At 47.1% G+C, this 26,016-nt stretch overlaps 1 protein-coding gene across 1 annotated transcript; it reads left to right on the top strand.

The window, feature by feature from the left end:
• Positions 1 to 21,009: 21,009 nt before the first annotated feature.
• RGS4 (regulator of G protein signaling 4) lies at positions 21,010 to 26,016 on the top strand (the record flags this gene model as incomplete). The annotated part of the gene is made up of 5 exons (XM_080623293.1): positions 21,010 to 21,053; positions 23,525 to 23,629; positions 24,257 to 24,318; positions 25,063 to 25,229; positions 25,765 to 26,016. 5 exons carry the CDS (start codon positions 21,010 to 21,012, stop codon positions 26,014 to 26,016), a joined length of 630 nt encoding a protein of 209 aa, XP_080479419.1.

Below are 26,016 nucleotides of genomic sequence, written 5' to 3' on the forward strand. Positions count from 1 at the left end.
CTTTTCTGAAGGTGATTTAGGCACATCCTGGCCTGTTCAGGTTTTCCCGAGACTTTGAGCTCGATCTCTGAGCAGAGCTAGACCTGCAGCTAGCAGAAGGATGAGCTAGTGAGGGTTGAATACAGCCAAGTCTCCATATGGCCAAGGTGGGTATTGTATGTTCATGCTCATACAATATATAACATAGCCCGTATGTTCATGATACTCCACTAGCAGAGCCCTGCTGAGCCTCCCGGTGGGACAGTTGAGTGGCCTATGTGAGTGCACAGACCCTATGTTGTCTCTTGCCTGGCTTCAGCTTTGAGCTTACAGCCCATAGTCCCTCGTGACCTACCTTGTGAGCTATGGGAGAGCTTGCATGTGAGCCACGCCTCTCCTGTACCTTCACTTTTGCTATCTGGTTCATATGGAATCATCTCAGATGCATGCCACCATGTGAACTTACCTGTCAGCTGCCCGGGGGCCAAAAGACTTGCCTCCCTTGACTCTGTACCTGCTGAGAGTGACCAGGATGCTCTTACCACCTGCCCAACCTACACACTGTCACTTCTGATGGATATCTGGTATCTAGAGCTGGGCCATCATGCACTGGTTTCCTGGTCACCCTCTTCCAATGACAGCCCCATCAATAAGAGATCCCTGTTTGTGTTGAGGGCACACATCCTGGTTGGTTGGTTGGTTGTTTTTTTCTGGTACTTTTCGTGGCAGGGCTGTGCAGACGTGGCAAAAGACACAACTGCTCTCTTGATGTTTGCCCCTGGGGTCATTATCTAAGTAACCAAGTGTACGCAGGAGCCTGCATAATATCAGTTGCAAAACAAACCCCACAACAAACAGGTGGACTGTGAGCTGGGGATCTTTTCTGGCTTCTGAAGAACTATTTGTGACTGCTTTGTCTCTGTGCTTGCTGTGCTGTATTTATTTAGCTGGAGTGACTGTGATGGTTATCTGAGCAGAGCTGGAAACAGGGAACCCCAGCAAGCCTTTGAGGCAGAGCCAAAGCAGACACTTCAAAGTAAAACCCCAGGCTTGCACCCGTGACACATGAGGGAAAGCCTCTTGTGCACAGTGAGCCTCTTTGAAGTCTCACGCAGGCTCCTGCAAAACGTGCTTCTTTTCAGGTGACTTCTTTATCTGCACATTCTGCTTGTCATCACTTGAGGGCAGCTAAGCTACTGTTAGGTTTTGCTCTAGCTATGCATGCTTTGTTCAGTTGTTCATATTTCAGCTGTAAAATGATACAAAACTCAGTACAAGCAAGGAAAAACTCATGGCTTTGGGGCTGTCTGTCCAGGCTGTGCTAGGGAAGCTACAGTTTGCTAATCACCATCTTCTTGAATGAGAAAGGATGCTCTCCCTTTGTTTGAATACTGCCTGTTTCAGCAGACCAGTTGATGCACCCTAAGATCACAATTGCTAGAAGTGAGACTATCCTATGGTATTGCTTGACACAGTCTGGTCTAAGCAGGGCTCAAACCTTGGGACAGAAGCTGCTGGCAAATGATGTTAGTCACATGAAAAAAAAAAAATGGCTGTCCAGTGACCGATGTTCAGCTCTGTGTTTAATTGCAGCTGAATGCCACAGCGATAACAGGAGGCTGAGTAAGTCCGGCCAAAGTTAGTTTCTTGAAGAGGATGGAAAATTCTTATCTCTTGTCCTCAGTAGGAGTGACTTAGAGGCTTTGTATGGACTCTGTGTGGGCACATGTGGTCATATGAATGAGCACCAGAGCTTCCCAGATGGAGGGACGCAGTGTCCGAGAGAGAAAGCCAAGGTATGTGTAGAGCAGTGAGCCGTCACATCACAAGTGTATGGTGAAAACCAGTGTGAACGATAGCAACGCTCAGGCGTGTCTATCTGCCCCACAACAGGCACTCAGCTGACTGTTAGCTCCTTGTTGTCCTTCAGGCAGTGGTGGGTAATCCCTGTGCCATGCGTTCTGCTTCCTTAGGAGACATTGGATTTTTTCTCCTGAAATTTTTCACTTCCTGCATTAGCAGCTGTGAGCTTTGGGAATAGAGGTGTGGGTGATGCAGCTCCTGTCCCTGGCCTTACTGATCAACATTGTGAAAAAGTATAAGGTGAAGCAGTCCAGTGTCATCTGGACTGACATTGAAAGAATGTGCAATATTGCTGTGGCCTTGCAAAGCTCTGGGTAGGCTAATTAGCAAGAGCGATGGCACAGCTAGTTGAACAAGGCTGGGTGTGGTGCTGGTACAGCTGTTTTGATAGTACGTGCAAGAAGGAAGCCGCCTTGGTCCAAGTCAAACTAGTTCCAGACCCTCCCTGACATGCCTAGTTGAGATTTCCTTCTGGTGGGACCCCATGCTACCTGGTCCATAAAAAGAATACAAGACGTCAAAGCTGTCCTTGCTTTGCGTTGTGTATCATAGAATCATAGAATAGTTAGGGTTGGAAAGGACCTTAAGATCATCTAGTTCCAACCCCCCTGCCATGGGCAGGGACACCTCACACTAAACCATGTCACCCAAGGCTTCGTCCAACCTAGCCTTGAACACCAACAGGGATGGAGCACATTCCAGTGCCTCACCACCCTAACAGTAAAGAATTTCTTCCTTATATCCAATCTAAACTTCCCTCGTTTCAGTTTTAACTCATTACCCCTTGTCCTGTCACTACAGTCCCTGATGAATAGTCCATTCCCAGCATCCTTGTAGGCCCCCTTCAGATACTGGAGGGCTGCTATGAGGTCTCCACGTATCACAGTATTGGACCAGATGGGCCCTGACTCCCTTCCAGCCTCAGTTACTCTGTGATTCTGAACTCACTAAGGTGCTCAAGAGTTTCCCACAACACAAAGAAGCCTGCAAATTGTCCCTATTCAACCAGAAAATTGTAGGGCAATGAACAGCACAAACATCTTTGCTGATTTTTGGCTCAATCTGGCATAGTAACTGAGTGAGTTGTACCTTGGATGCCTCACCAGTTTGCTGCTGCTTCTGTGTGTGAGTAATCGCGAGAGACGCGTGTTCTAGGGAGCAGCTGTTGAGCAGAAGTCACGCAGGGTCATTTAGCTACGGTTAAAGCAGAATCAAAATACAAAGCATTCCCCATAGCAGATGTTTTGCTGCTGGCAGGGCTATGCTGTGCACACCAGCAGTGGGCAGTCGAAGCCCATTCTAGAGTCCAACCAGAGTCTAACCTGCACTGAGGGTTGGGGGCCGGAGAGGTCTCACCAGCAGCCAGGGGAAGGCAGTTTTGCCCTCTGTTAGGAACTAGATTTCCCCTTGGTCTGAGCACTGCCCTGGAAACTAGCACCTGAATGGAGTCTGCAGGTCAGAGAGGAGCTGGGAAGAAGGGTCAATATAACAAAGAGGATAAAGCAACTTTGATTTATTTTCTGAAATAGATGAGATTATTTCTTCTCTTCATGTCACAGTCCTGAGCGCTTGTATTTTTCATGCTTTATTACAAGTGTTTGTAATTATATGAGTGGCTTCAGAGGGCAATTAAGCCTTCATTTGGAGGCAGCTCTGGATGCTGGAAGCCCTCCATTAGCCTGGGTTTCTGCCAAGGAAAAACACTGCATTGTCTTTAACAACTGCACCAGCTTCTATCTGCTTAATGTTGATTTTCCTGTTAAGTTCAACTAATACTTTTCTAATTGTGCGAGCTGGGCCTGAAGCCAGGGTGGTTGACTTTTGATGGCTGCTTCCTAGGCTGAATCAGAGATGAGCAAAACCCTCACAAACACTTCACTGTGTTCATGTTCATGTTCAGTTGCATCTAAACAGCAGCTGTTCTCCCCAGAACTGACTCAGGCTTTTACCTGTGCCCCTGTGTTGCTTCCCAAAGCAAACCCTTCACAGTAGGAGATGTGGATACTCACTGGAGCACTAGGGGCCTGGCACTGATTGCAGCTTACCCTGTGAGGTACCAAAGAAGATGCCATGGAAATCAAAGGCCAGCCCATATCTCTGCTTGTGGATGAGCCACAGACTGGGAATTATTCCGTGGGTTCTTTGAGGCAGCTGATAGCATACTAACTGCCCAGGAGTGAATATTTACATTAGTCAAGTTTTAATGCTTTATTACATCCCAACACTGACAAATGGAAAATAAATTCACCTTGATTCTCAGCAGCTTGTGTTTGGAGCTGAGTTGCTTAAGTCCCTCGCAAACCTGGTTCTGGGCATGACTGCAGCCAGTCACTTCACAGGGAGCCTGGCCCAGTGCTGTGTGACAGCACATGGTGCTGGCCAGGGACCCCGGGGACAGCAGGCCACCAGAACTCACTGGTGGCCACAGGATCACCTGTGGTCATTGCACATGCTTCAACTATGAGATCACCAGGTCTCATCCTGCAGACCTGTTAGAGCATTTGTTTTTCAAGAGTTTATTTCTTTACTGAGACAGGATTAAGAAAATTAGAAAGATTGCTGAAAATTTTGGTGTTTAAGGCAGGAAATAAGGTCTCATAGCAAAAGTCGCCATTACTTTATTGAGCATAAAAAACCCATATTTTTTAAATGGTCATTTGACAGGTGCAAAACCTAATTAATCTTTGAATTTCTGGCAGCAAAACAGGCCTTCTGCTTAAGATGTTTGGTACACAGAGAGGAAAGTTTAGATAGCTTGAAATGAACTGTAACACAGCACGAGACATCCAAACAAGTCATTATTGTAGATGGTTTCCTGGTAGCATAAAGCAGCAAGAGGGAGCCACCACTGTTTCAGAGCAAAGTTGAAAACACTAATTGACTTTCACTCACTGGGAAAGAAGATGTAGCATGACAAATGGCTTTGTGGTTTGAATCATTAGACACTGACGAGAGAGTTGCTGCCTAATGGGACTCTACTGGGCAGAAATGGCTGTGTTAAGATTGCTGTGAGCAATTTGCAAGATGTGCTCATAAAGCACAGGAGGAGTCAGCAGGACCTCATCTGAACACCACGTGGCCAGGCAGAAAGCAAGGTGGTAGAGGAATGAGGCCGGAAGTGGTCAGAAAAGAACTGAGCAGCACTTGATGGTTGCCTTTGTCTCTGGGATGTGGTGTGCAACTCTTCTTGGGGAGGTCAAAGATGAGTCTGCCCATCTGAGGAGCAGGCTCAGAGGGCAGACATGGTGTCAGAGCTCCAAGGGCACTAATAGGCCTTAGCTACCCTGACCATACTCACCTGGTCCCACACCCCTGCTCATGGACCAGGAACTCTATTTAAACTCAGGCCTGTGGCTTTAGCTCTCTCCTGAGCTGTGTTGTAGGTAGGTCTGTCTCCAACCCTATTCCCTGCTGCTCCTTATAAGGCTGCCTACATGTCCCCTGCCCTGCTTGATCCTAGGGGTGTGAATGGACCATTTGTTGGTCCCTGTGCAGCCTGCCCTGCCCAAGTGCTGTGGGATGGTGCCTCTCAGTGAGGGCATAGCCTATGCTGGGGTCATCCTCAGCTTCTGGCTTGTCCCCCCTTATGGAGCATCTCCAATCCTACTGCTTCCTAACACAAGCATGTTTTGAAGTGGGTCCTCCTGAGAAGGTGGGTGACTGGAAGTCTGGTGAGCTGCAGAGGGGTCACTAGATAAGCCCTAGGAGGAAGAAGCCAATCTTCTTTCTTGTGGCCTGTCTTCTACAGGAGAAATGTCTTCTAGCTATAGCAGTTGAACATGTTTATTTGTTGAAATAATAAGGCATGAGTCCAATGCTCCCTATTTCGCGTTCTACGCATCAGGGTTTGTTTTAGCTGCTGGAAGAAGTGAGCTCAGAAATAACCCAAGGGTCAGCTTTCTAACATTAGACTGGAATTGTCATTATTTACTTTAACAAACTTGGCCAAGGCTCAAGGCACTCTAATGTTATGTATTCTTCAGTAAACACAATTAACTGGAAACTCGGAAACACTGATACCATCTTTTCTCTTGGGACTGGTCACTGTGAGCTGCTTTCTCCAGCCAGAAAGTTGCAGAGTAGCTGGAAATCCATTTGGCTACAAAAACAAAAGAGAGAGAACCAAAAAGTTTATGAGTTTGATGATGCAGACTGGCTTGGCTTTGCTGCAGTGGTCAAGGAGTAGCAAATCTTGGTAAGAATGGGAAAGTCTGGACTGTGAAAGGCAATTGCACTTGAAGTGTTGAAGTCAGGTTGTATAGAACCAGTGGATCCTTGCTGTTGAGCAGCAGTTTCATGTTTGTCTCTGAGGCACCCAGGTGGGATCATTTTTTGTGGGACCTGTTTTATCACCTCCTCAATAAGCTCTTACTGAGGAAATGCAGAAAGGCCATTTAGAGCCTCTCCAAGGAAGAGGCAAATAAACTACATTTGTAGTAGGAGCTTTTATAAGTGGTGTTATAAGCCCTTCCCCAGGTGATACAGTCTAATACTTCATGATCTTACAGCTGGAAAAAATCTTGTCTGCTTGTCTAATCTAATCTTTACTTGCTGTAATTTAGGACAAACATTTCTTGTCCTTAACCAGCATGGGCTCACTGAACAGTTTATCATCATCTTCTCTGTAACTGCAGCCATTTATGGATATGACATTTAGGTACTTCAAGTATCATTACTGTGAGTCCCTTTGGTCTACTCACTTCTAGATTCAACAAACTCTCATTCTTCCATCTGGCCTTATAGGTCTGTGATCTGGACTCTCTCCAGTTGGTCTACAGCCTTCTTGAAGAGCAATACCCATCTTCCAACCTCTTACAGAATGTCTGAATGAGGCAGAGCATATTGATTATCCCATGTATTCATGTATAAGACATTTATAACAGAAATATTAAGGTTGAAGTGAAGTCTGAATTGAAATGTGTATGTAAACAATGGGAGAAAAACAACAGAATCAGGCTTAAAAGTATGACCAGCACTGCTCCCAGAACTGGGTTCCTAGGATGCCATTCCTGGTTGTAAAACTGAAGAATATGTTTATGGCATGACCAAAAGGCCTGCGCTCTGGTAAGGTCACAGCACAAACAAGTCATCAGCAGAAGACCTCACATCCTGCCTGGAAAACGACATTGAGGTTGCAGCAATTCACATACCACTGCTTTCCTTGACAGGCCAGGAGGAAAACAAACATGTCTAGACAAGGAGAATCAGATCATTCTCAAAACTGAAAAGTTTAGTTCATGCTGTTGGTAGCAAGAAGGCCACTGCATACAGCTTCAAGCTGGCATACCTGGCTTTCTGCACCTTGTACATCTTGCCCTGCTGTCAGAAAACTTTCCCTTCCATTCCTCCAGCAATAGTAGGCTGTCCCAGCTTTTCCTGTTCTCCTGTCTGTACTTCCAGGTTATTTGTTCTTTGGTCTCCGTTTCCCCTCCCCTGCAGTCTGTCATCTTTCTTGTTGGTCTTGCAAACCTTTCATTGTGCTGCTGTATCCCAGCTGCCCCTGGTTTTCTCCCCAACTGTCAGAAGATCACAGCTACCTGCTGTCTTGTGCTTTTGGCTTGAATAGTCCTAGTCTTGCTTCTCAGTGCACAGTAGTCCCAGGCTGGTGCCTTCTGCCTCCTGGGAAAAATGTTTATCTGCTTAGCCGTGTAGTTGATTGAAAGCTGCTGTATCTCATCCATTGCACTGACTTCCAGCAGACTGCGTGTGTATAGTACACTCTGCTCTCCCTCTCTTTATTTTCTGTGTAGGATGGCTCACATTATAATTCTCCATGCTTTTTCTCATTACCAAGTCTTGTACTTACACTGCTTCTGAGCCTTTACATGCTATGTTCAGTACTGCTTTTCCATGGCTGAATATTTGGAGATTCTGGACTGATTAAGAAGAGGAACAGTGTCTCTACTGAAGCCCCTCAGAGGTCTGATCTGATGTACTTTCAGCTAAGCGAAGTATTTTCTTCACTGAATTGTAAACTCTGGGTAACTGGGCCAGCTAGTTCATCAGCAGAGGTTGGTTAAGGTAGTCATGTTTCTGCACCAGTACCAAAATAAGTTTCCTGAAAATACATTAGCAGCTGCAGAGCAGAGAATAGGGATGAATAAAAAATGGATGAACTCTTGGCTAGAAATCCCTTTCATGTTCCTATATAATAACACTTGATCATGTACCATGGGTACAGGTTTGGGGTTCAGGGTGTGTTACTGTTTTGTTGTGATACCAAGCAGATACTATTAGATTGAAGGATTTGCTTTAGGGCTCTGTTGACCTCAGGCTGGGTGTAGCATATCTTCCCCCTGCTCTTTCATGAGCAACATCAGGCAACATAGGAAATTGAAGAGGAAAAAAATTAATAATCCTTCCACTCTTAGAGGTATCCCCATTCCCCTTCCAGCCTGTGCAGCACATTACATTGTGTGACTCATACAGAACAGAGACAAGCAGGATTTTTGAGCTAATTTCTTTAAAATTTGAGCACACTTTGGTCTCTGCCATTGGCAGTGTCCAGTCTGCCTCCCATAATGGACTGATGGATTTTGGAACAAATGTGTATATATTAGAGAATTTTAAAAGAAATAAAACAGCACAGCAGGATTCAGCCTCTATTGTCCAGGAGCCATAAGTAAAGGTAATCCACAGCTGGGTGCCAGAAAATAGAGAAAAATAGAAACAAAGATCTCTCTTATAAACACTAGATTTCACATAGTGCAGTAGCTTTGTTAAGCTCAGCACTATCATGCTGATGTACCTTGGCTGTGAGAGTACATGATGTGGTTGTCATCTGTCAACAGTGCCTGTTCCCTCTTAGTATGAGCGTCATGGTGTGAAGTCCTTTTGACAGACCAGCCCTGTGGATGTCCAAGTTTAGCACCTGAAGTTTAGCATCTTCAGGCACCAGGCTGAAGATACTAAACTTGAATATTGCTGATCCTAGGGCAGTGAGTTCTTGAGTGGGAGCAGTCTGAGCTTTCATGAGAAATATTTGAGCCATGCTGGGTTGTGGCACTGCTTGAGCAGGTGATGATGCCCTTAGTCCCAGTCCTTTCTCCATAATTTTACTTTTTATGATTGGGGTGCAGCTGGCAAAACAGCTTGTCCCTATGCCTCCTGGCTTACTTACTTCACCTCCTTGATCAGAGGCTACTTCAAGAGTTGCTCATTAACCCTCAAATTAAAAAAATCTTGTTGGAACACAATTTTTGCTTGATACAGAAAGCATCACAGTCCTCACTGGGAAGCTGCATCAGAAAAGCTCTGCAGGCAGGTGAAAGCATGACCAGGATGGTGCCTTTAGATTACTGTAGCACAGAGTCCCTCAGCATAACAAGGATGTAAGCACCAGTGATTAGCAGAGAAACCAGGCTTGAGGGCTTGTTTTGATTTTTGCTTCAGCCTTCTAATCTAGTACAGCTAATGCACACCAGGGAGCACAGCAAGAAGACGCTTTGTTCTTGTATCTTGCAAAGTCAATCAGTTGCATAATATGAATCACAGAGGCAGCAGGAACGTGATCAAGTGCAGAGAAGGGACACATCAAATGCTTTATTGTGGCTATGGGGAAACCAGGCTTCTCTCTACCCAACTTATCTTTCCCAAACTGCTTTTGAGCCTGTTTTGCTTCAGCTGCCTGTCACTCAGATTGCAAGGTAGCTTCCCTCAAGCCCTTGTCTATTACAGTAAACACCCCCAAAAGCCTCCAGAACAATTCAGAGTTTAAATGAGCCACTTCCTCTGCATTAGCCTCGCAGCAGGTCAAGGATTGCTCAAGGTCTGTGCAGTGCTCTGTGCTGAGCAAAGGGTGGCTAGAGCCAGCATGTTTGAGAGACAGCAGCAGGGCAGGTTGGCACTCTGGCCCTTTGATTCAAATGGCTGATCTCTGAGAGGGAAATAGCTTTTGTTCTTGACAAAAGGTTTACAATCACAGCTCCTTCAGCTTCTGGGAGATGTCTAGGCAGCTAGTCTGGTGTGGTGCAAGTAGGTTTCTTTCTGTGCCCCACCCCACCGATGCTTCTGAAGCTGGGCCAGTGGGCAGCCAGCAGTACCTGTCACACCATCCAAAGAGATGAACACCAGGGACCCAGGTATCATGGTAGCCTGAGCCCTTGGCTGTTTCCCCTCCTGAGCCTTTTGCTTGTCTTTCATCAATGAGTGCTTAAAAGTTTTACAAATCCATAGTGCTTATTCAGAGGTTGAGCTGCAGGTGTACTAGGCCACATCAGAAGGGGCAGACTTCACACAGGGCAGAAATTGCAGCACCCTATCTGAGGGTGAGACTGAAAAAAGCTGTATGTGGTTTTGGCAGCATCTGTCTCTGACAAGGAAGAAATGCTTCACTGAAGCTTGATGTTGACTTAGAAAATAACAGATGCCCAGTCTGTTCTCTCCCAATACGTTTTGATGTGGTGGTTTACCAGATGCTCTCCAACTCTACTGGCAGCTAAGCCCCTCATATGGTAGTTGAAGGAAGCAAGGTTACTCAGTGGATAGCAGTGAGGTATGTTGAAAGAAGAGGGGGTAAAAGGAAATCGCTCCAATATGAAGGCTTCCAGGCATCTACCACTGTCTTGGGCAATTTTCTTCTTTGCCTAGCAGCAAGAGCATTTGCTGCTGAAAACACACCTGAAAGTTGTGGGAGGATATAATGACTGCGAGGGGCTTCTGGGCTTTCTTTCTCCACTTTGTAAATTCATCTCTCATCCTTGTTATATCAGCACTATTTTTAGCTGCTTTTATTCAGAACAGAAGTGATTCTCCATTAGGAATCTCAAGTACAAGATAACAATAAAGACAGGGATGTTGCCAAGCAGAAGGGTCATGCTGAAGGGCTGATTTGAGCGCTGGAAAGGTAGCAGAAAGAAATTTGCGCTGCCAGTAGCTATCATAAATGTGTTAATGTAAAGCTGGGGAATTGCTGGGGAAGTACTACTGGGACACTTACAAATTTACCTTCACTCTCTGAAGAGGGAGTTTAAATAAACCTGCCTCAGTGCTTTTACACTGTGTTCTTGGGATTATGCAGTAAATTATTCTGCATGCATTTTGTCCTGTTCATGGAGTACTTTTGCTGTTTATCGGCATTTAAGGAAAGGGATTGTTTTAAAAATGGCAAGCTTGTGAGCAAGAGAAGTCTGTATAGAGGAGTCAGGATAAAGCACATATTTTCTTATTAGACTGAAAAATGCTACAGATTCATGATTTTTGTTTGCCGTCTTCATGCTGAACTCATTGTTTTAATATAAGAAAATACAGAAATTCTAAAATTGATCACCATTTCCAGAGTGAAAATCCATTTACAAAATTTTCTCATTTATCTTTGTTTTTCTGCAGTGATAGATACACTGCATTTGCATGCTTGAATTCAGCAGGTTTGAAAATGAGAGTAAGGACATTGTCTATTTCCAGAACTGTCATTTCTACAGAAAAAAATTCTTCCGTTGACAAGTAAAAAGGTATTTTTCCCAGCTTTTCACTCCAAAATCAATTTTGAGTGTGCCTGCACAGCTTCCCTAGAGGTCCTATCTCACAGTCCCAAAGCACTGGGGCACTGGTTTCCGCTCTCAGTGACCCCCATTGCAGGGCAGCAAGGCCACTCAGCACATGCACAAGCTCCCTCCAGAGACAGCTGAGTGTCCCTGTAGACCCTTGGCTGCTGGATAGTGTTCCCAGTGATTGTCTTGTCCATATGCCATGGGTCATATACTTCTCCCTCCCATGGCTCATCTCTGAGGCCATTCCCCACATAGCTTCTGCCTCCTCTGTACATGACTGACCACTCTTTTCTTCCTTTCCATCTCTCATGACCCCAGCCTTTCCTATTCCTGTCCACCATTGCTTCATCCTATTTCCTGGCCTGGCATTTCCTCCACAGGCACCCCAAGGCACTGGTGGTCATGGGGCAACAGAGGAATACAGCTGGAGTCTGCAGGATGCAAAGAGGTAGGACATGTCTCATGGAGCAGAGGTGAATACAGAAGGCAGCATGGTCATGGCATGAATCTACCTTGCTGTATAAGCAATGCCCAGGGAGGATTTGCTAGCTGACAGAATATTGGGCATGTTTATTTGGGGCATGTTTATTTTGGCTGCACGCAAAGAGTTGTGGTCAATGGCTCAATGTCTGGCTGGAGACCGGTAACGAGTGGTGTCCCTCAGGGATCGGTGTTGGGACCGATCTTGTTCAACATCTCTGTCGGTGACATGGACAGTGGGATTGAGTGCGCCCTCAGCAAGTTTGCCAATGACACCAAGCTGTGTGGTTCGGTTGATACGCTGGAGGGAAGGGATTCCATCCAGAGGGACCTTGACAGGCTTGTGAGGTGGGCTGATGCCAACCTTATGAAGTTTAACCATGCCAAGTGCAAGGTCCTACACCTGGGTCGGAGCAATCCCAGGCACAGCTACAGGTTGGGCAGAGAAGAGATTCAGAGCAGCCCTGCAGAGAAGGACTTGGGGTGTTGGTCAATGAGAAAATGAACATGAGCCGGCTTCAGTGTGCGCTCGCAGCCCAGAAAGCCAACTGTATCCTGGGCTGCATCAAAAGGAGCATGACCAGCAGGTTGAAGGAGGTGATCCTGCCCCTCTACTCTGCTCTCGTGAGACCTCACTTGGGAGTATTGTGTGCAGTTCTGGTGTCCTCAACATAAAAAGGACATGGAACTGTTGGAACAAGTCCAGAGGAGGGCCACGAGGATGATCAGGGGACTGGAGCACCTCCTGTATGGAGACAGGCTGAGAAAGTTGGAGCTGTTTAGCCTGGAGAAGAGAAGGCTGCGTGGAGACCTCATAGCAGCCTTCCAGTATCTGAAGGGGCCTACAAGGATGCTGGGGAGGGACTATTCATCAGGGACTGTAGTGACAGGACAAGGGGTAACGGGTTCAAACTTAAACAGGGGAAGTTTAGATTGGATATAAGGAAGAAATTCTTTACTGAGAGGGTGGTGAGGCACTGGAATGGGTTGCCCAGGGAAGTTGTGAATGCTCCATCCTTGGCGGTGTTCAAGGCGAGGTTGGACGGAACCTTGGGTGACATGGTTTAGTGTGAGGTGTCCCTGCCCATGGCAGGGGGGTTGGAACTAGATGATCTTAAGTTCCTTTCCAACCCTAACTATTCTGTGATTCTATGATTCTATCTAGTGCTCTGTGTAACAAACCAGAGTGTGCACCTGCCAATCTTTCCCAGGTAGGGCAAGCCCATGAAATCAGGCTGAGTGGCAATCTCATGTGGGGTTTTGTGGGTGAAGTTTAGCAGGACTAACTGGGATTGCAGCATGATTTCACAAAATGGGGAAACACAATTTGTCAGTACTAGGTGCACCAGAGGCCTGAAATTTCCTGTGGTGCACGAGTAAGATAAACGGTCTGTACTTATGGAATATAAAGCACTTTGTACATGATGGCAGTCAGTTTATACCATGATAATGCTGAACAATACAACTCCTTCCAGAGCCACGCTTGTGTTTAGAGGTAGCTTGTCTCTCCACTAATCAGAAACAGTACCCTGGATGTGAAAACACTTGACCTGAGAAAGTCCAGGTCCATAATGTACCTTTGCGGCTCCATCTCTGAGATTATCTAAGGTAGAATCTCCTTTGATTTTTGCACTACATCACTGGGACTACAAATCCTCTGTGGGTTCAAAAATCTGTTCAAGGATTGTTACAATAGGTGTTGGGCAGATTCCTGTGTGATCCAGGTGATCCTGTGTTAGATGAGCCAGTTATGGATCATAACTGGAGGCTTGATTCAAAACAGGTGCAGAAGCCCATACTTTTTTCTTCTGTGTTGAAACTTATTTCTAGGTGGAACACCAAAGCACAAATGTGCTTTGGGATAGCAGCTTGCAGGAGTCCTGCCTGCTGAGCCAGTAATTGCAGTCTTTATCATGCAGCCTTCATCCAGAGTACCAGAAAGACAGGCAAACACAGTTTCAGAAGAGACAGTAAGATCTCAGCCACGTGCGTCCTGCTGAGTTCAAAAGGATGAAATGTAACAACATGGAGCATTTATTTCTTTTTTGGAAAAAAGGAGAAATTTCTAAATGATGAAGCATTAAATGTTGTCACTCTCAGCATGATGCTGTGAGCATCAGCTGCAGGGCACAGCCATGGACCATGTGCCGTAGATTTTACTCACAGCTCTTTCTGCCTTTTTTTTTTCCCCTCTGTGGCACAGTGAAGCTCAGTTCTGCTTGATTTTCAGCATTGCAGCAACATAACTTTCAAACAGCAAGAGACCTTGCAAAACCAGAGCTCACCGAGCAGTGATTGTTTTCCAGTAGTCTTTGCATGTGTATCATATACTGTATGAATTCCTATGAAATCAGCTTCTGCAGCAAGTGACTTTTTCCCAGTGTGGCAATTCCACGTTTCTGCTACATTGGATGTTTGCCACTTGCAGTTTCTTTCTGTCCAATTCACCCCATACACACAGATGGAGGCAATTCAGGCTAGGATCAACTGTTTTCAGTGCAGTTTCCTTTTGCTGCTTCCTTTCTGTGATTTCTAAACTGCCTGTGCATCAGGGCTGACTGATCTGTTGAATACTTGGCACCTTTTAGAATTGCCCTTCAGGCTGGGGCCACATCAAGAGCATTTACTTCTACCCCAAATCAACTCAGCCATTATATGCAGCAGGCTGGCATCACAGCTTTTGAATTAATGCTGTTTCTCTGCTGCAGGTCCTTGTGCTTGCTTTTGTGTTTCTTTAGCCTGAAATCATGATGCTGTGCAACCCCAGACTTGTCAAACATCACTTTTAAATAACTGGCATACCCTTGAGACACCATTGACAGATGCTTGCTGCTTCCTAGCTGTCTTTATAAGTGGGCTTAGAGAATTAAACAACTAAACTGTGACCAGAGCAATAAGCAATGTGCTTTGGATGCTGAGCCATGACCCCACTGACAAAATATCCCATGGGCTTTGCACTTCTGAATAAAGCTCTAGCCTCAGTTTACTGGCACGGGCCTTTGTGGTATGGCAGTTCTAATCCTGCCCAGCTGCCACTGGAAAGAAAAGAGGAAAGGAAGGAAGAAAGATCCATCTAAGGTTAAGACAGTAGATCCCACTAGCAATAAAAGATTTAGCCTTGTAGCCCATACTTCACATCCTTTAGTAACTGTCTGGCAGATGATAGCTCAATCACATTAAAAAGTTGGGCTTTTAAAAGCTGTAGAAAAAGGTCACTGCACAGCTGGGTTGCTAAGGTGCAGAAGGAGTAGTTTTGCTGTACACTGTACGTAAAGGCGTCTTCACTTCTGACGCATCAACTCTCTTCCTGCCTCCCTTCATGCCTCCTCCTCCTCTCCTGTACCTTAGGGCACATTCAGGTGAAGTAATCAGCCCACGAATGAGAGGTTCCCAGCCGAGGTGTGTGAAACCCTGCCTTTAAGACAACATGGTGATGGGCCCACAGGGCTCAGTTTGAGCTGTCCCACCATCGCCCATCACAGCTCCTGTCTCAACAGAGGATTTCCCAGTAAGCTTCAAATAGCAAGTGCAAACAAAGAACATGAAGGAACACAGAACCGTGTCTTTAAATCAACAGCAACTATATTCATATTACACTATATCAGGTCAAAATATGGAGTGGAAATACTTAGACCGAACTGCTGTCAAGGGTGAAATTGCTCACTGTGAGCAGTCCATGATGTGTGTCTCACCAGATCCACCTTTGCTCAGTGGGAGCAGTGCCTGGCTCTTGGATGCTGTGCTTTAGCCAGAGTGTGTGAGCTGAGGAGGGGCTGGCAGCACGCAGACAGGACAGAACCGGCTGCTTCACACCCCCAGGCACGTTCCAGGGACAGAAGCAATGGCAGTGTTGGCGTCTGGCACTATGAGACATCCAGAGGAGCTGCAGGAAGAGCTCAGGCATAGCACAAGGGTCTGCTCAGTGTCCCTTACAAAAGACCAGCAAGCATGTCCCTGCCTGGGGGCTATGCAGCCCTGGGGGTGATCCGCACAGTTTTATGTCAACCAAGTGCAACTGCCTTGCACTAAGATTCCTGGAGGAATAGGCTAAAGATCTCTCAGGACAAAGAATGATTCTTTTTCATGCATTTTACAATAAAAGGAGACTGGAAGAAAGCCATGCTCTGAGGGGGGGGGTGAGCTGTGTAGTCACAGAGCAATTAACCTTTTGATCAGTGCAGAAGCACTATTAGTATGGACGATAGCAGGCTCATTTGAAAAGGTGGTGATATAATTTGTACCAGCTGATGTGATTTAATGGAAAAATAGACCTTTTCTAATGAGCTTAATAGTGCTTTTATGAGGGGATTATGGTGGTGAAATAGATTTATAAATGAATATGACTTGCTATCAATATTTGGCTTAAAATGTCATAAAATCCATATTAAATGGACTAAAAGTGTCTGAGACATTTCAAAGTGGTTTTAGTGGACAGGCCTGTGTTGGCTTGATTTGTGGTTCAGTGTAATTCGAAACTTTCTCAGTGATTAAGAGGAAATGTTTAAGGGCTGTTAATCAAGATGGATGATGAGACAGAGATTTTGAAGATTGGAAAGCAAATTACTCAAATTATAGCTTCTTCTGTTGCCTGATGCCCACAAATGACAACAATGGCCAGACAAAAAACAAAAACCAAAAACACAAAACCAAGCACTTATTTCATTTGCAAACCCAAACCAGAAGAAAATAAGCAAGTCCATTTGGGCTGAACAGATTTCTTCCTTCCAGAAATATTTTCTTCTGGGTAGTAACAGCAAAAGTAGGCAGCCCAAAAGCTGAGTGTTGAAGCAAAGAGAAACCCAACCAGCCCCCTCATCCCCCCGCCCCCCAAATTATTAGGAACTTCCAAGCACTTAGAAATTACAACAATCCACTGATGTTACAGATGCATCTATAAGTAGAAAAAAGCTGAGAGCATGGGAAGACTGTATGAGTTGTATGTTTAGTTCTATGAATTGTATGAAGTTGGAGCTAAGGAACATGCTGACTGAATTCGCTGACATTTACAGAGCATCACGTCAGAGAGGAGAAGGCTCAGAAAGAAACTCCAGCAACATGCAAAGCTGTTTTGCCTTTCATCTTTGCCTCGTCCAAGAGAAGCAGAAAGGTGACTGGGTCAGCCTGGAGGTGCATCCACTTGAGAAGGTTTCTGTGTGATCGGCAAATTAGCGGTGTCATAGCATGGTGAATTATGCCTCTGGTCATGGCTAGTTTGGGAAGAGATGCCCCCTCCTCAAAGCATGCCTCTGGGGGCTGGTTGTGGGGGGGCAATGGCTATGGTCACGCATGAAGTCAGGCAGTGCATTGCACAGACATGGGAAAAGAACGTTTTCCTCAGACTGTGCTGTGGGACAGTGTTTCTGGGAATCCCAGCGCTGGCTGGGGGACTCTATGGGGACAAGTGTGTCCTCTCCATGTGTCTTTTAGAGACGTCAGGCCATGGCCCTGAGATCAGAAATGTGGCTGCAGGCAGTATCAGGCACAGGCAGGCACTGAGCTGATTCATCCAAACTCAGACCAAAATGGTCCTTCCAGGGCTCTCTGCTACAAACTCATTAGCTGTAAGTCAATCAAAGCACACAGTTACATGGATAAGATACAGCCTTCATGACCGGAAGGAAATCTTACCCACTAATGGGTGTACTGGAGAAGAAGTTAATGGTTACTTAGGGGTTTCACTGTAAAGGATTTTGTGCAGAGTGCTTGGGGATGGGGTATGAGAGAAACAAATCAGGAGTTCGGCACAGCTCCAGGCCCCCTCTCCAGAGCAGGGCTTGGTGCAAGGGGGGTTAAGTGTCACCAGGGCTCCTGGGGCCTTGGGGACCAGTGCCACTCTAGTTAGCACTTCTCAGGAGTGTGGAGCTGCTCTAGTTCCTCACCAATGCTGTCTTGTAGAGCAGATCAGATGTCAGACACGTATTGGGGTCAGGATGCCCATGAGAAAGATGGACAATGCTCTGCCCAGCGTCCTGCTGGCAAGCAATTTGCTAGCCTAATCCCAAGGTGCCTGGCATGAAGAGGAGGAAGAGTGGGACACTGTTAGGCTCTGCAAGGCACATGAGGGAAGGCAGCAGTGACAGGAGAGACAGCAGCACGTCCTCACAGCTCCCATGTCATGCCCTTTCCTGTTTCAGTGATGCAAAGCAGCCATCTTCCTTGTGCGTTCATGCATCCCACAGTACACTGCTCTGAGATGGGAAGGGACTGAGATGGGAGAGCCCTGTGCTGTCAGGAGGGCAACAGCCTGGAGTAGCTTGGCTCTGGGCAACGACCGCTGAAGCAGTGTTCCCGTGCTCCCTGCCTCCTCCCACGGCCTGCTGGTTGGCTGCAGCAGAGCCGAGGGACACGTCCCACATGCGCTTGTGTATGGGGGTGAGCCGGTGTGCGTGACGTCTTTCCCCAGCAGTGATGGTGGGAGGGAAAGCTCCCTCCGTTCCATAGCCTTGTCTCTAGCTGCCTACGGTGGCAGGGTGGGGGGTGAGGGATGCCACAGTGCACACCGCAGATGTTTGCTATATCCTTTATCTCCTGTGAGCCTCCAAAGTACTACACGGCCAAGAGATGCATTTGGCCAGGGAGCCCCCAGCCCTAGCCTTGCACCTCCAGCCCATCATCACCGCCAAATTCTCCCTGCTGCAGATGAAGTGAGCCAGAGGTGACGTGATAAGCGTAGTAAGTGGCGTGAGCTGCTGCTTCTCTAACTGGCAGGGAGGAGGAGACTGGTATTGAGCACAGCACAGTCTGTGCCCTGTGAGAAGAGGCTGACTATGAAGGGAAGAGAGATCGAAGGGGGTACTTTTGATTGGGGACCAGCTGGAGCAGCTAAGAGGATATTAAACTGCAACAGCTGGGAAACACAGCTTAGAGGAGAAACAGTATGCAAACCCAAACTCCTCTCCTGGGGGCCTGACTGAACCAGTCTGTATTAATGAACTGGAAAAAGGGAAATTTCAACAGCAGCAGTTGTAGGAGTCTGCATGCCCTAGTCCAGAGAGGATGGACTTAGTTGCAAAGCTCTCTGGGCTGGCTGTTGTGGTGGCAGTGTTAGAAATTTCTTAGTACAGCCTGCTCACACAGAAGTTGGGGAAATGCAGAAGGTGACTTGATGTTGGCAACACCAGACAGCATTTGGATGTGATTAGAGCCATGCAGCAAACATGCTTACAATCCACAGAGAAGTGTGACATTCCAAAATCTGATTGCATGCCAATTCACAGAGAAACTGCAGGATTTGTGTTCTGCACAGAGGTTCCCTGCCCTAGCAAGCAGCCTTTGGGACCCTCCTGAGCCAGGAGGTCAGGCTGTGGCTGCCAAGGGTTAGAGCTTACAGACACCTTGGCCATTTCAGCCAGCTGAACTCTTGAATTGCTTGAATAAATGTGCTGCATGCATGGCACCTTGGGATTAACATGCATGCAACACATTTCACATGTCTGAGAGTAAAATTAAATGTTAATTAGGTTTTTTCATGTAGGCCATATTCTGCCCTTTGGCTTCTCTCCTTCCCAAACAGAAGATATCAGAGCTTTGGCACCAACTCTGCCAGTGCTCAATTGCTACCTACAGATCCATACAGGTGCTGTCAGCTAACCAACACTAAAAACAAAAGGGGATTCACTCAGTTAGTTTTGCACTGCCCTGAGCTGGAGCTGGTTTTCAGTCCAGGCAGTGCAGAACTTGCAGGTATGTTGCTTCAGGTTTGGCAATGGGATAGCTACATTCATACAAAAGCATTTATAGTTAATTCAACAGTTACTAATCTGAGAGGATGCAGTGTGCCAAGGCAGGTAAACTAGCCTGGGGTTTGGGCTGTCTGTGCTGCTGGCTGTAGGCTCTAGAGACACAGGAGGGAAAATCTCACCCTGCAACTTCTGCAGGTCGTGGCCAAAGTATTTAGGGATTTCTGGGGGAGGGAGTGCAGCAGCGGTGGCGTGGGCAGACAGCCTGCTCCTGAAAGGAACCTTCTGTATTTCGCAGCGGGAGCAAGTCTTCAAGTGTGGCAGACCATATGCATGCCTGTCTGCCCAGAGCTTTCCCCTCTTCCATAATGATGGTACAGGCTGTGCTGAGCTGAAACTCAGTAAATATCAGCCAACTCTCTCCAGAGAGACAACTGCCTTCTGCACCCTCCAAGGGCTGAGCACAACTAATGTAGCTAGGCTCATTCTGCTCTCCCTTGTGAGTACAGTCATTGTAGTCGCCACCAAACATCCTCACAGCCAGGGGTGTCATCCTTTAGCACACAGCAGCCTCAACACTGCTGCAAATTCCTCTCTGGGCAGGCACAGTTATGCCTGTTGTTTTAATTAATCATCTTTCCTTGGAGATTCAGGGACTCCTGATTCCCAAGGTCTGGCTTTTGATTAGGGTCAAATGTGGTATATCTAAGGCAGCTGTGCAGCCAGCCTCCTCCTGTCTTCATTTGTACACATGTACATGAACTGTCCCCAAATGCGTGTGTGCCAGGACACACACATTTTATGTTCCAATAGCGATATGCCCCTCAGAGCTTTTTTTTTTTTAGCTCCACCAAAAGCATATACCCACATGCCTCTAGAATAAAACAGGACAGTCTTGTCTGCCTGAGTTGTTCCCTGTTGAATTTACATTCTTCTTTTCTCAGAGCTCTGTTTTCTGCATTTCTTGGGATTATAGGAACCTTTTGTGTTTAAAATTCTTGACCCTTGTTTTCCCCAGGTTGCTTTAAATTGAAGGGGAAAATAAACTGAGGAGCCATCAAAGCTCATCTCACTTCTCCGAATTGATTCTCTGACCCTTTTTACCATCTGTGCCTCTCTGAAAATCTCCAGCTTTTATCTACACCGTTCCACCTTTTGCAGTAGAGGCAAGCCCCTGAAGCTCTTTCTGCCGTTTTAAAAGAATCCACCTCTGCAGCCAGACACCAAGCTTCATTTCTGTTAAGGTTTTCAATCCCACTCGCTCCTTTGTCTTGGCTTATACGTCACCCTGTTCCTCTTGGGTGGGCAAAAAGGGGATGGGTGCTGCCACTCTGCTGAGTCCTGACTGGGTCACCCAGTGCTGCTGGGCTGTCTGGGCTAGGCTATAAAACAGAGCCAAGGCAGCGCAGCTGGCTCAGAGACCAGACTGAATTCTGCAGACGCAAGGGACCCACACGCAGCCTCTGCCTCCTCCTGTGTTGCTGTTTTTCCTGGAATACAGAACCAACCTCCAGAGCAAGATGTGCAAGGGACTCGCTGCACTGCCAGCCACTTGCTTAAAAAGGTACTGTTTATTTCTGAGCGTCTGTTAATGGTCTTGTTAGGATGATGTATTGAACTTGGTGTCTGAAGCACAAGTGGCAGATTTGGTTCTGCTGCTTTTCTAAGATGAGATATAAATGATTGCTTACAGGCTATTTTTTCTTTTTCTGTTATTCAGAAGCAGAATGAAGGTTTTGTACTGAGCTATGCAAACTCTAAGCCCATCCTTCTCATCAGCAAAACAAGCAGCTCTTAGCATTGCTATGTATTGATATTCCTGTCATCTGTTTCTGCCACAAGCTTTGCACCCCTTTTCTCCTTTGAATCCTTTTTCTGCTGAATTTTCCTTTCTTGATTTTTTGAGGGAAAAGGAAGGCAGGAAGGATATACAAAAAAAAAATAGAATTGAGAGTCATTCTCCAAAAACGCATCCCAAATGCAGAAAGCCAGCCTGGCAGGACAAGGCAGGGCTGCAAGCCAGCTCAGGGCAACGCGGATCTGGATGCAGCACCAGCCAGTGCAGGGTCAGCCCCAGGTGTGTAGGGGTGGTGAGGGACCAGGGCAGGCTGTACCTTGATGCACAGTGCTGTGAAGCTGGCCATTCCCAGTGTGCCATGCTGATCAGGAAGGGCTGAGCTGTACCCCTGCCGTGGGTGCATGATCTGGCTGCACCCTGGTGTGTGACGCCAGCCAGGCATCCCTGTGCCCCAAGACATGCGCTTGGCTTCATGGCCTGCCTTGCAGCGTGGTGTGAGTGGGTCTCTGTGCCAGCAAGGTGGCCGTGAGCTCTCATGGAGGAGTGTTACTCCCTTTCAGGTGCTATGGGGCCTTGAGACCCCCAGCAGTGTGGCCCAGGTCCCCAGAATGGCACCAGTTCCACAGAAGTCCCTGCTCATCCAGCCCATGCAAGGTTGCATGGATCTCTGATGGTGCAGTGCTTTCCGGCCCCTCATGCCTTCAGGCTGCTTCCCAGTGGCTGTGCAGCGGGAGAGGGTTGGGAAAATACAAACTGAGACTCAGCCAGCTCCCATCTAGGAGAAAAAGCTCCCACGCATGGTGGATTTGAAAACAAGTGCTGAAAATGCAAGGAAGAAATATTGACACCCTCCCCCCCAGTTTGCAGGAACATGTGATTGGGGGAAAAAAAAGAACATTAAAAAAAGGGGGGGGGGGAAGGGAGAGTTCACATCTTTTAACCTTTCTGTTCAGGATTCCCAAGAAAATCCCTCTCTCCCAGAGAGCTGCGGGACTCACTGCAAGCAGCAGCGTCTTGTTTCCCCCTGCTGCTGCCTTCCTGCAGACCTCAGCGATCTTCTTCTGGGGGCAAGCAGCATGACAGCACGAGGCAGCCGAGTCTGCCAGTGCAGAGTACCCGATGTCTGCCAGGGCAAGGCCTCGGTGCTGGCCCTCATCACAAGCACCCTGCTCTAAGGAAGCTCTGTGGTCCCTTTGCTCTCTCCCTAGTGCTGCAGTTGTTAAGGAAACTTTTATGAGCACAGCAAAGTAGTGAGAGATAAGATATGATCCGGGGTGCTGACAGGGTGCAAAGAGCAGAGCTGGAAGGCTGAGCAGCTACCAGAGCTCAGCCCTACACAGCCTCTTGCTCTTTTCCAGGCTCTGATCTGAGAAGCAGGAGAGTAATTTCCTGCTTACACTATTGTTGCACCCTGCGGCAGGCCAGGGCTTGCACTCCAGAGCAAGCAGGACTGATTTACCCACCCCTTCTTCCAGTTCTTAAATTGGAAGAAAATCCAGAGAGATGCTGAAAGCAATACCAGCTGTATATCTAGATGCTGCTATCAGGCAATGATTGTCCTAAGCATGCTAGAAGGCAGAACAAAATTAAACATGAATCCTTGAGGAGCTTGCTGTGGAGCAAGGAATTAGCCTGCAGTTAGTGTGGGCTAGTTGTGGTGAAGCTCATGGCTCAGCCCCTGATCTCACCCCCCGATCCTGCTCTGAGCCCTTTGCTTCCTCCCTTCCCTCTGTGTCAAGGGCAGCTGCTTGGCAGTGTGACCTGGCATGGCCCTGCTGTTTGTGTAGCTCGATGATGAGGCAGGGAGATGGCAGGGGCTGCCAGAAAGGATTAGCAAGGGTGTAAGAACCAGACATTGGTAGCTGTGCGAACCAGCTCAAGGAGAAGTGACACATTTACAGTGCAGTGATGCCTTTCTATCATAATAATGTAGTTGTAAACAAACAGTAGGAAAACAGAAACTTCTCCCCCTTTGCAAGGCCCGCCTCCAGGAAGATGACCTTCCCAGCAAGAAAATGGTGCTGTTGAACACAAAAAATTACTTCTTTGACTTTGTTGTGTTTGTCTAGCAGCAGAAATGTGCATTATGTGAGGAGAGGAAAGTCAGCACTGGAGTCGCTAGCAGCCACCTGCATTTGTGTCATGAGTGAAGCTAAAGGAGCTTGTTGTTGGTGAGGACACTGCAGTGGGAATTGCAATGCATTATCTTCATCTTGCTCTTGAATTGTTTCTTTCAGTGCCAAAGACATGAAGCATCGTCTGGGCTTCTTGCTGCAGAAGTCAGACTCCTGTGACTATGGCTCTTCCCAGGGCAAGAAGGAGAAAATATCTTCAAGCCAGAGGTAAGAGCAAATGCTGCCATGTAGTTAAGCCCAGGCTGGCCGCAACATGTTATTTACTCCTTCACTGAGCTGAACTTCGTTAGTGTTTCTGCTGCTGCCTCCTAGCAACTCCTGAATACCTGTGTTTGAATCTAGTGAAGCAATAGTTCTCAGGTATTGATAGTCCCTTTCCATGACGAAAGTTAAACTAGACATCCCTTTCTGCCAACACTTCTGTGATTCAATATGCATATGCACATGGAAAGTTTGTGCAGGGGAATAATGCCATCACAAGAGCCAGCTACTGTTCCCCTGCTGGTTAAAGAAATCAGCTCTTTGGAGTTTGCCCATATGACCTCTAAGAATGGTCCCAGCTCCGTGCTCCAGCAAGAGATGCAATCAGTCACGAAATAAACACAAAATCTCCAATAATTGCCAGGGATTGCAAACCAGAATTTCTGTAGATTGGATCTGGGATACTCAGGGGTCTCTCTAAAGAAATCAGACATTTCCTTCTTGGTCTTTTGTGTATGCTCTTAGAACAATCAGGGAAAAAGATTTTCTAATGGTGCCGAGCAAAAGAACAAATTTGTCTCTTCTGTATGGCCCTTAAATCTTCCCTATGTTTCTCCCTTTGTCTCCTTTTAGGGTTAGCCAAGAAGAAGTCAGAAAGTGGGCGGACTCTTTGGAAAGCTTGATCCATCATGACAGTAAGTAAAGAGGGCCCTTCTGCTGCTTGCAGTGTGTGTGTGCTGTGAGCAGTCCGTGGAGTGAGCATGGAATGTTCTCTTATGTTTCTTAGCAGCACACAGTACCTCTTTTGGCCACACAGGCCTCTGGGATGGGTGGTGAAGTGGCCCCTTGGTGAAATCCCAAGGACAATCACAAAATGTCAAGAGTGGGGCTTTGACCTGTTGCTGAGCTGTCCTTTTTGTAAATGCAACTGGTTTATCCTCTCTGCAAGGGGAGTGCAAGACCACAGCACACAGTTAACAGTGGGTTAAACAAGAACCAAAAAGTGGAGAAACTGAGCCCATGGGAGACTTTGTCTTCCTGCACTAATGTCCTTGCGGTTTCCTTTGTGCTGTTCCCATGGCCTGAGGCTCTGTGGTGTCTGTTGGCTGTCTCCTCAGGGCCTCCTGGGAACATGTGAGTTGCCTATGTTCTCCTGGCTGACACTGGAGCAGTCTCACAGTGGGGGAGCAGGCAGCTGGGGGACCTACATGTGACATCCCCATGGGGCCTGTCTGAATTCCTGGCTCCCTCGACAGGCACAAGCTGCACGAGCAACTGCCGTGGAGGCAGGCAGCCATCCCTCCTGCTAGCCCCAGGGGAGCTGCTCATTCTGCTCTAGGAAGGAGAACCCAGAATTGCTGTTTGATGGGGTTCACAGGTACAACTATCCATGAACCAACACTCTTACCTGATCTGTTTTTTCTCTAAACAATCCGTAGGAGGACTGGCTGCTTTCCGTGCCTTTCTCAAATCTGAGTACAGTGACGAAAACATCGAGTTCTGGGTCAGTTGTGAGGACTACAAGAAAACCAAGTCACCAGCCAAGCTCAGCCCCAAGGCCAGAAAGATCTATGATGAGTTCATCTCAGTGCAGGCAACAAAAGAGGTATGTGTGCAGAACATTTCTTGGGCAAAGGTATCACCTTGAATTCTGAACTAGGCCAGCAGCACAGGGAAGTAGAGATTGGTAATTTCACAACAGTTCAAGGGTGCTGCTTCTCTGCTAGTTAGCAAGTAAATGGTGTCATTTTTATTGCTTCCATATTAAACTTGGATAGAGAGAAAGTGGATTTAGTCACAACCATATGACCATCCTGTGGGCGTGCTCAAATGGGAGAAGCCCAAGAGGACTCTGATTCCCAGTGTTCCTGCTCCTCCCATGCAGTTTAGTTTCCTGGCTGACTGCATCCCATAGTGATGTGTCAGTCCTCCCTGACAGTTCATCTGACAGAAGGGATGGATGCATTGGTATCCAGCTGTGCAGATTCTGCCAAGGCTACGGGGTGTCAAACAGCCATTACAGACATCTACCCACTAAGGAGAGATAAAGCACATTTGGTGGAGAGATGCTTGGATTTTCCCTTACCTATGCTAGCCACTTCTGGGACACGTTGTAATTACACTGTCCCTTTGGCCCACAGGTGAACCTGGATTCATGCACACGGGAGAAGACAAGCCACAACATGCTGGAGCCTACACTGTCCTGCTTTGATGAGGCTCAGAGAAAAATATTCACTCTCATGGAAAAGGATTCGTACCGCCGTTTCCTCAAGTCCCCCTACTACCTGGACTTGGTCAGCCCACCTGCTGCTGGCTGTGGGCCCGAAAACTGCAAAAGAAGCCACACTCACACCTTAGACTGCAACTCTAACATCATCTCCCAGTGCGCCTGA

This window comes from Psittacula echo (genome assembly GCF_963264785.1).
Source record: "Psittacula echo genome assembly, chromosome: 7".
Classification (NCBI taxonomy): domain Eukaryota; kingdom Metazoa; phylum Chordata; class Aves; order Psittaciformes; family Psittacidae; genus Psittacula; species Psittacula echo.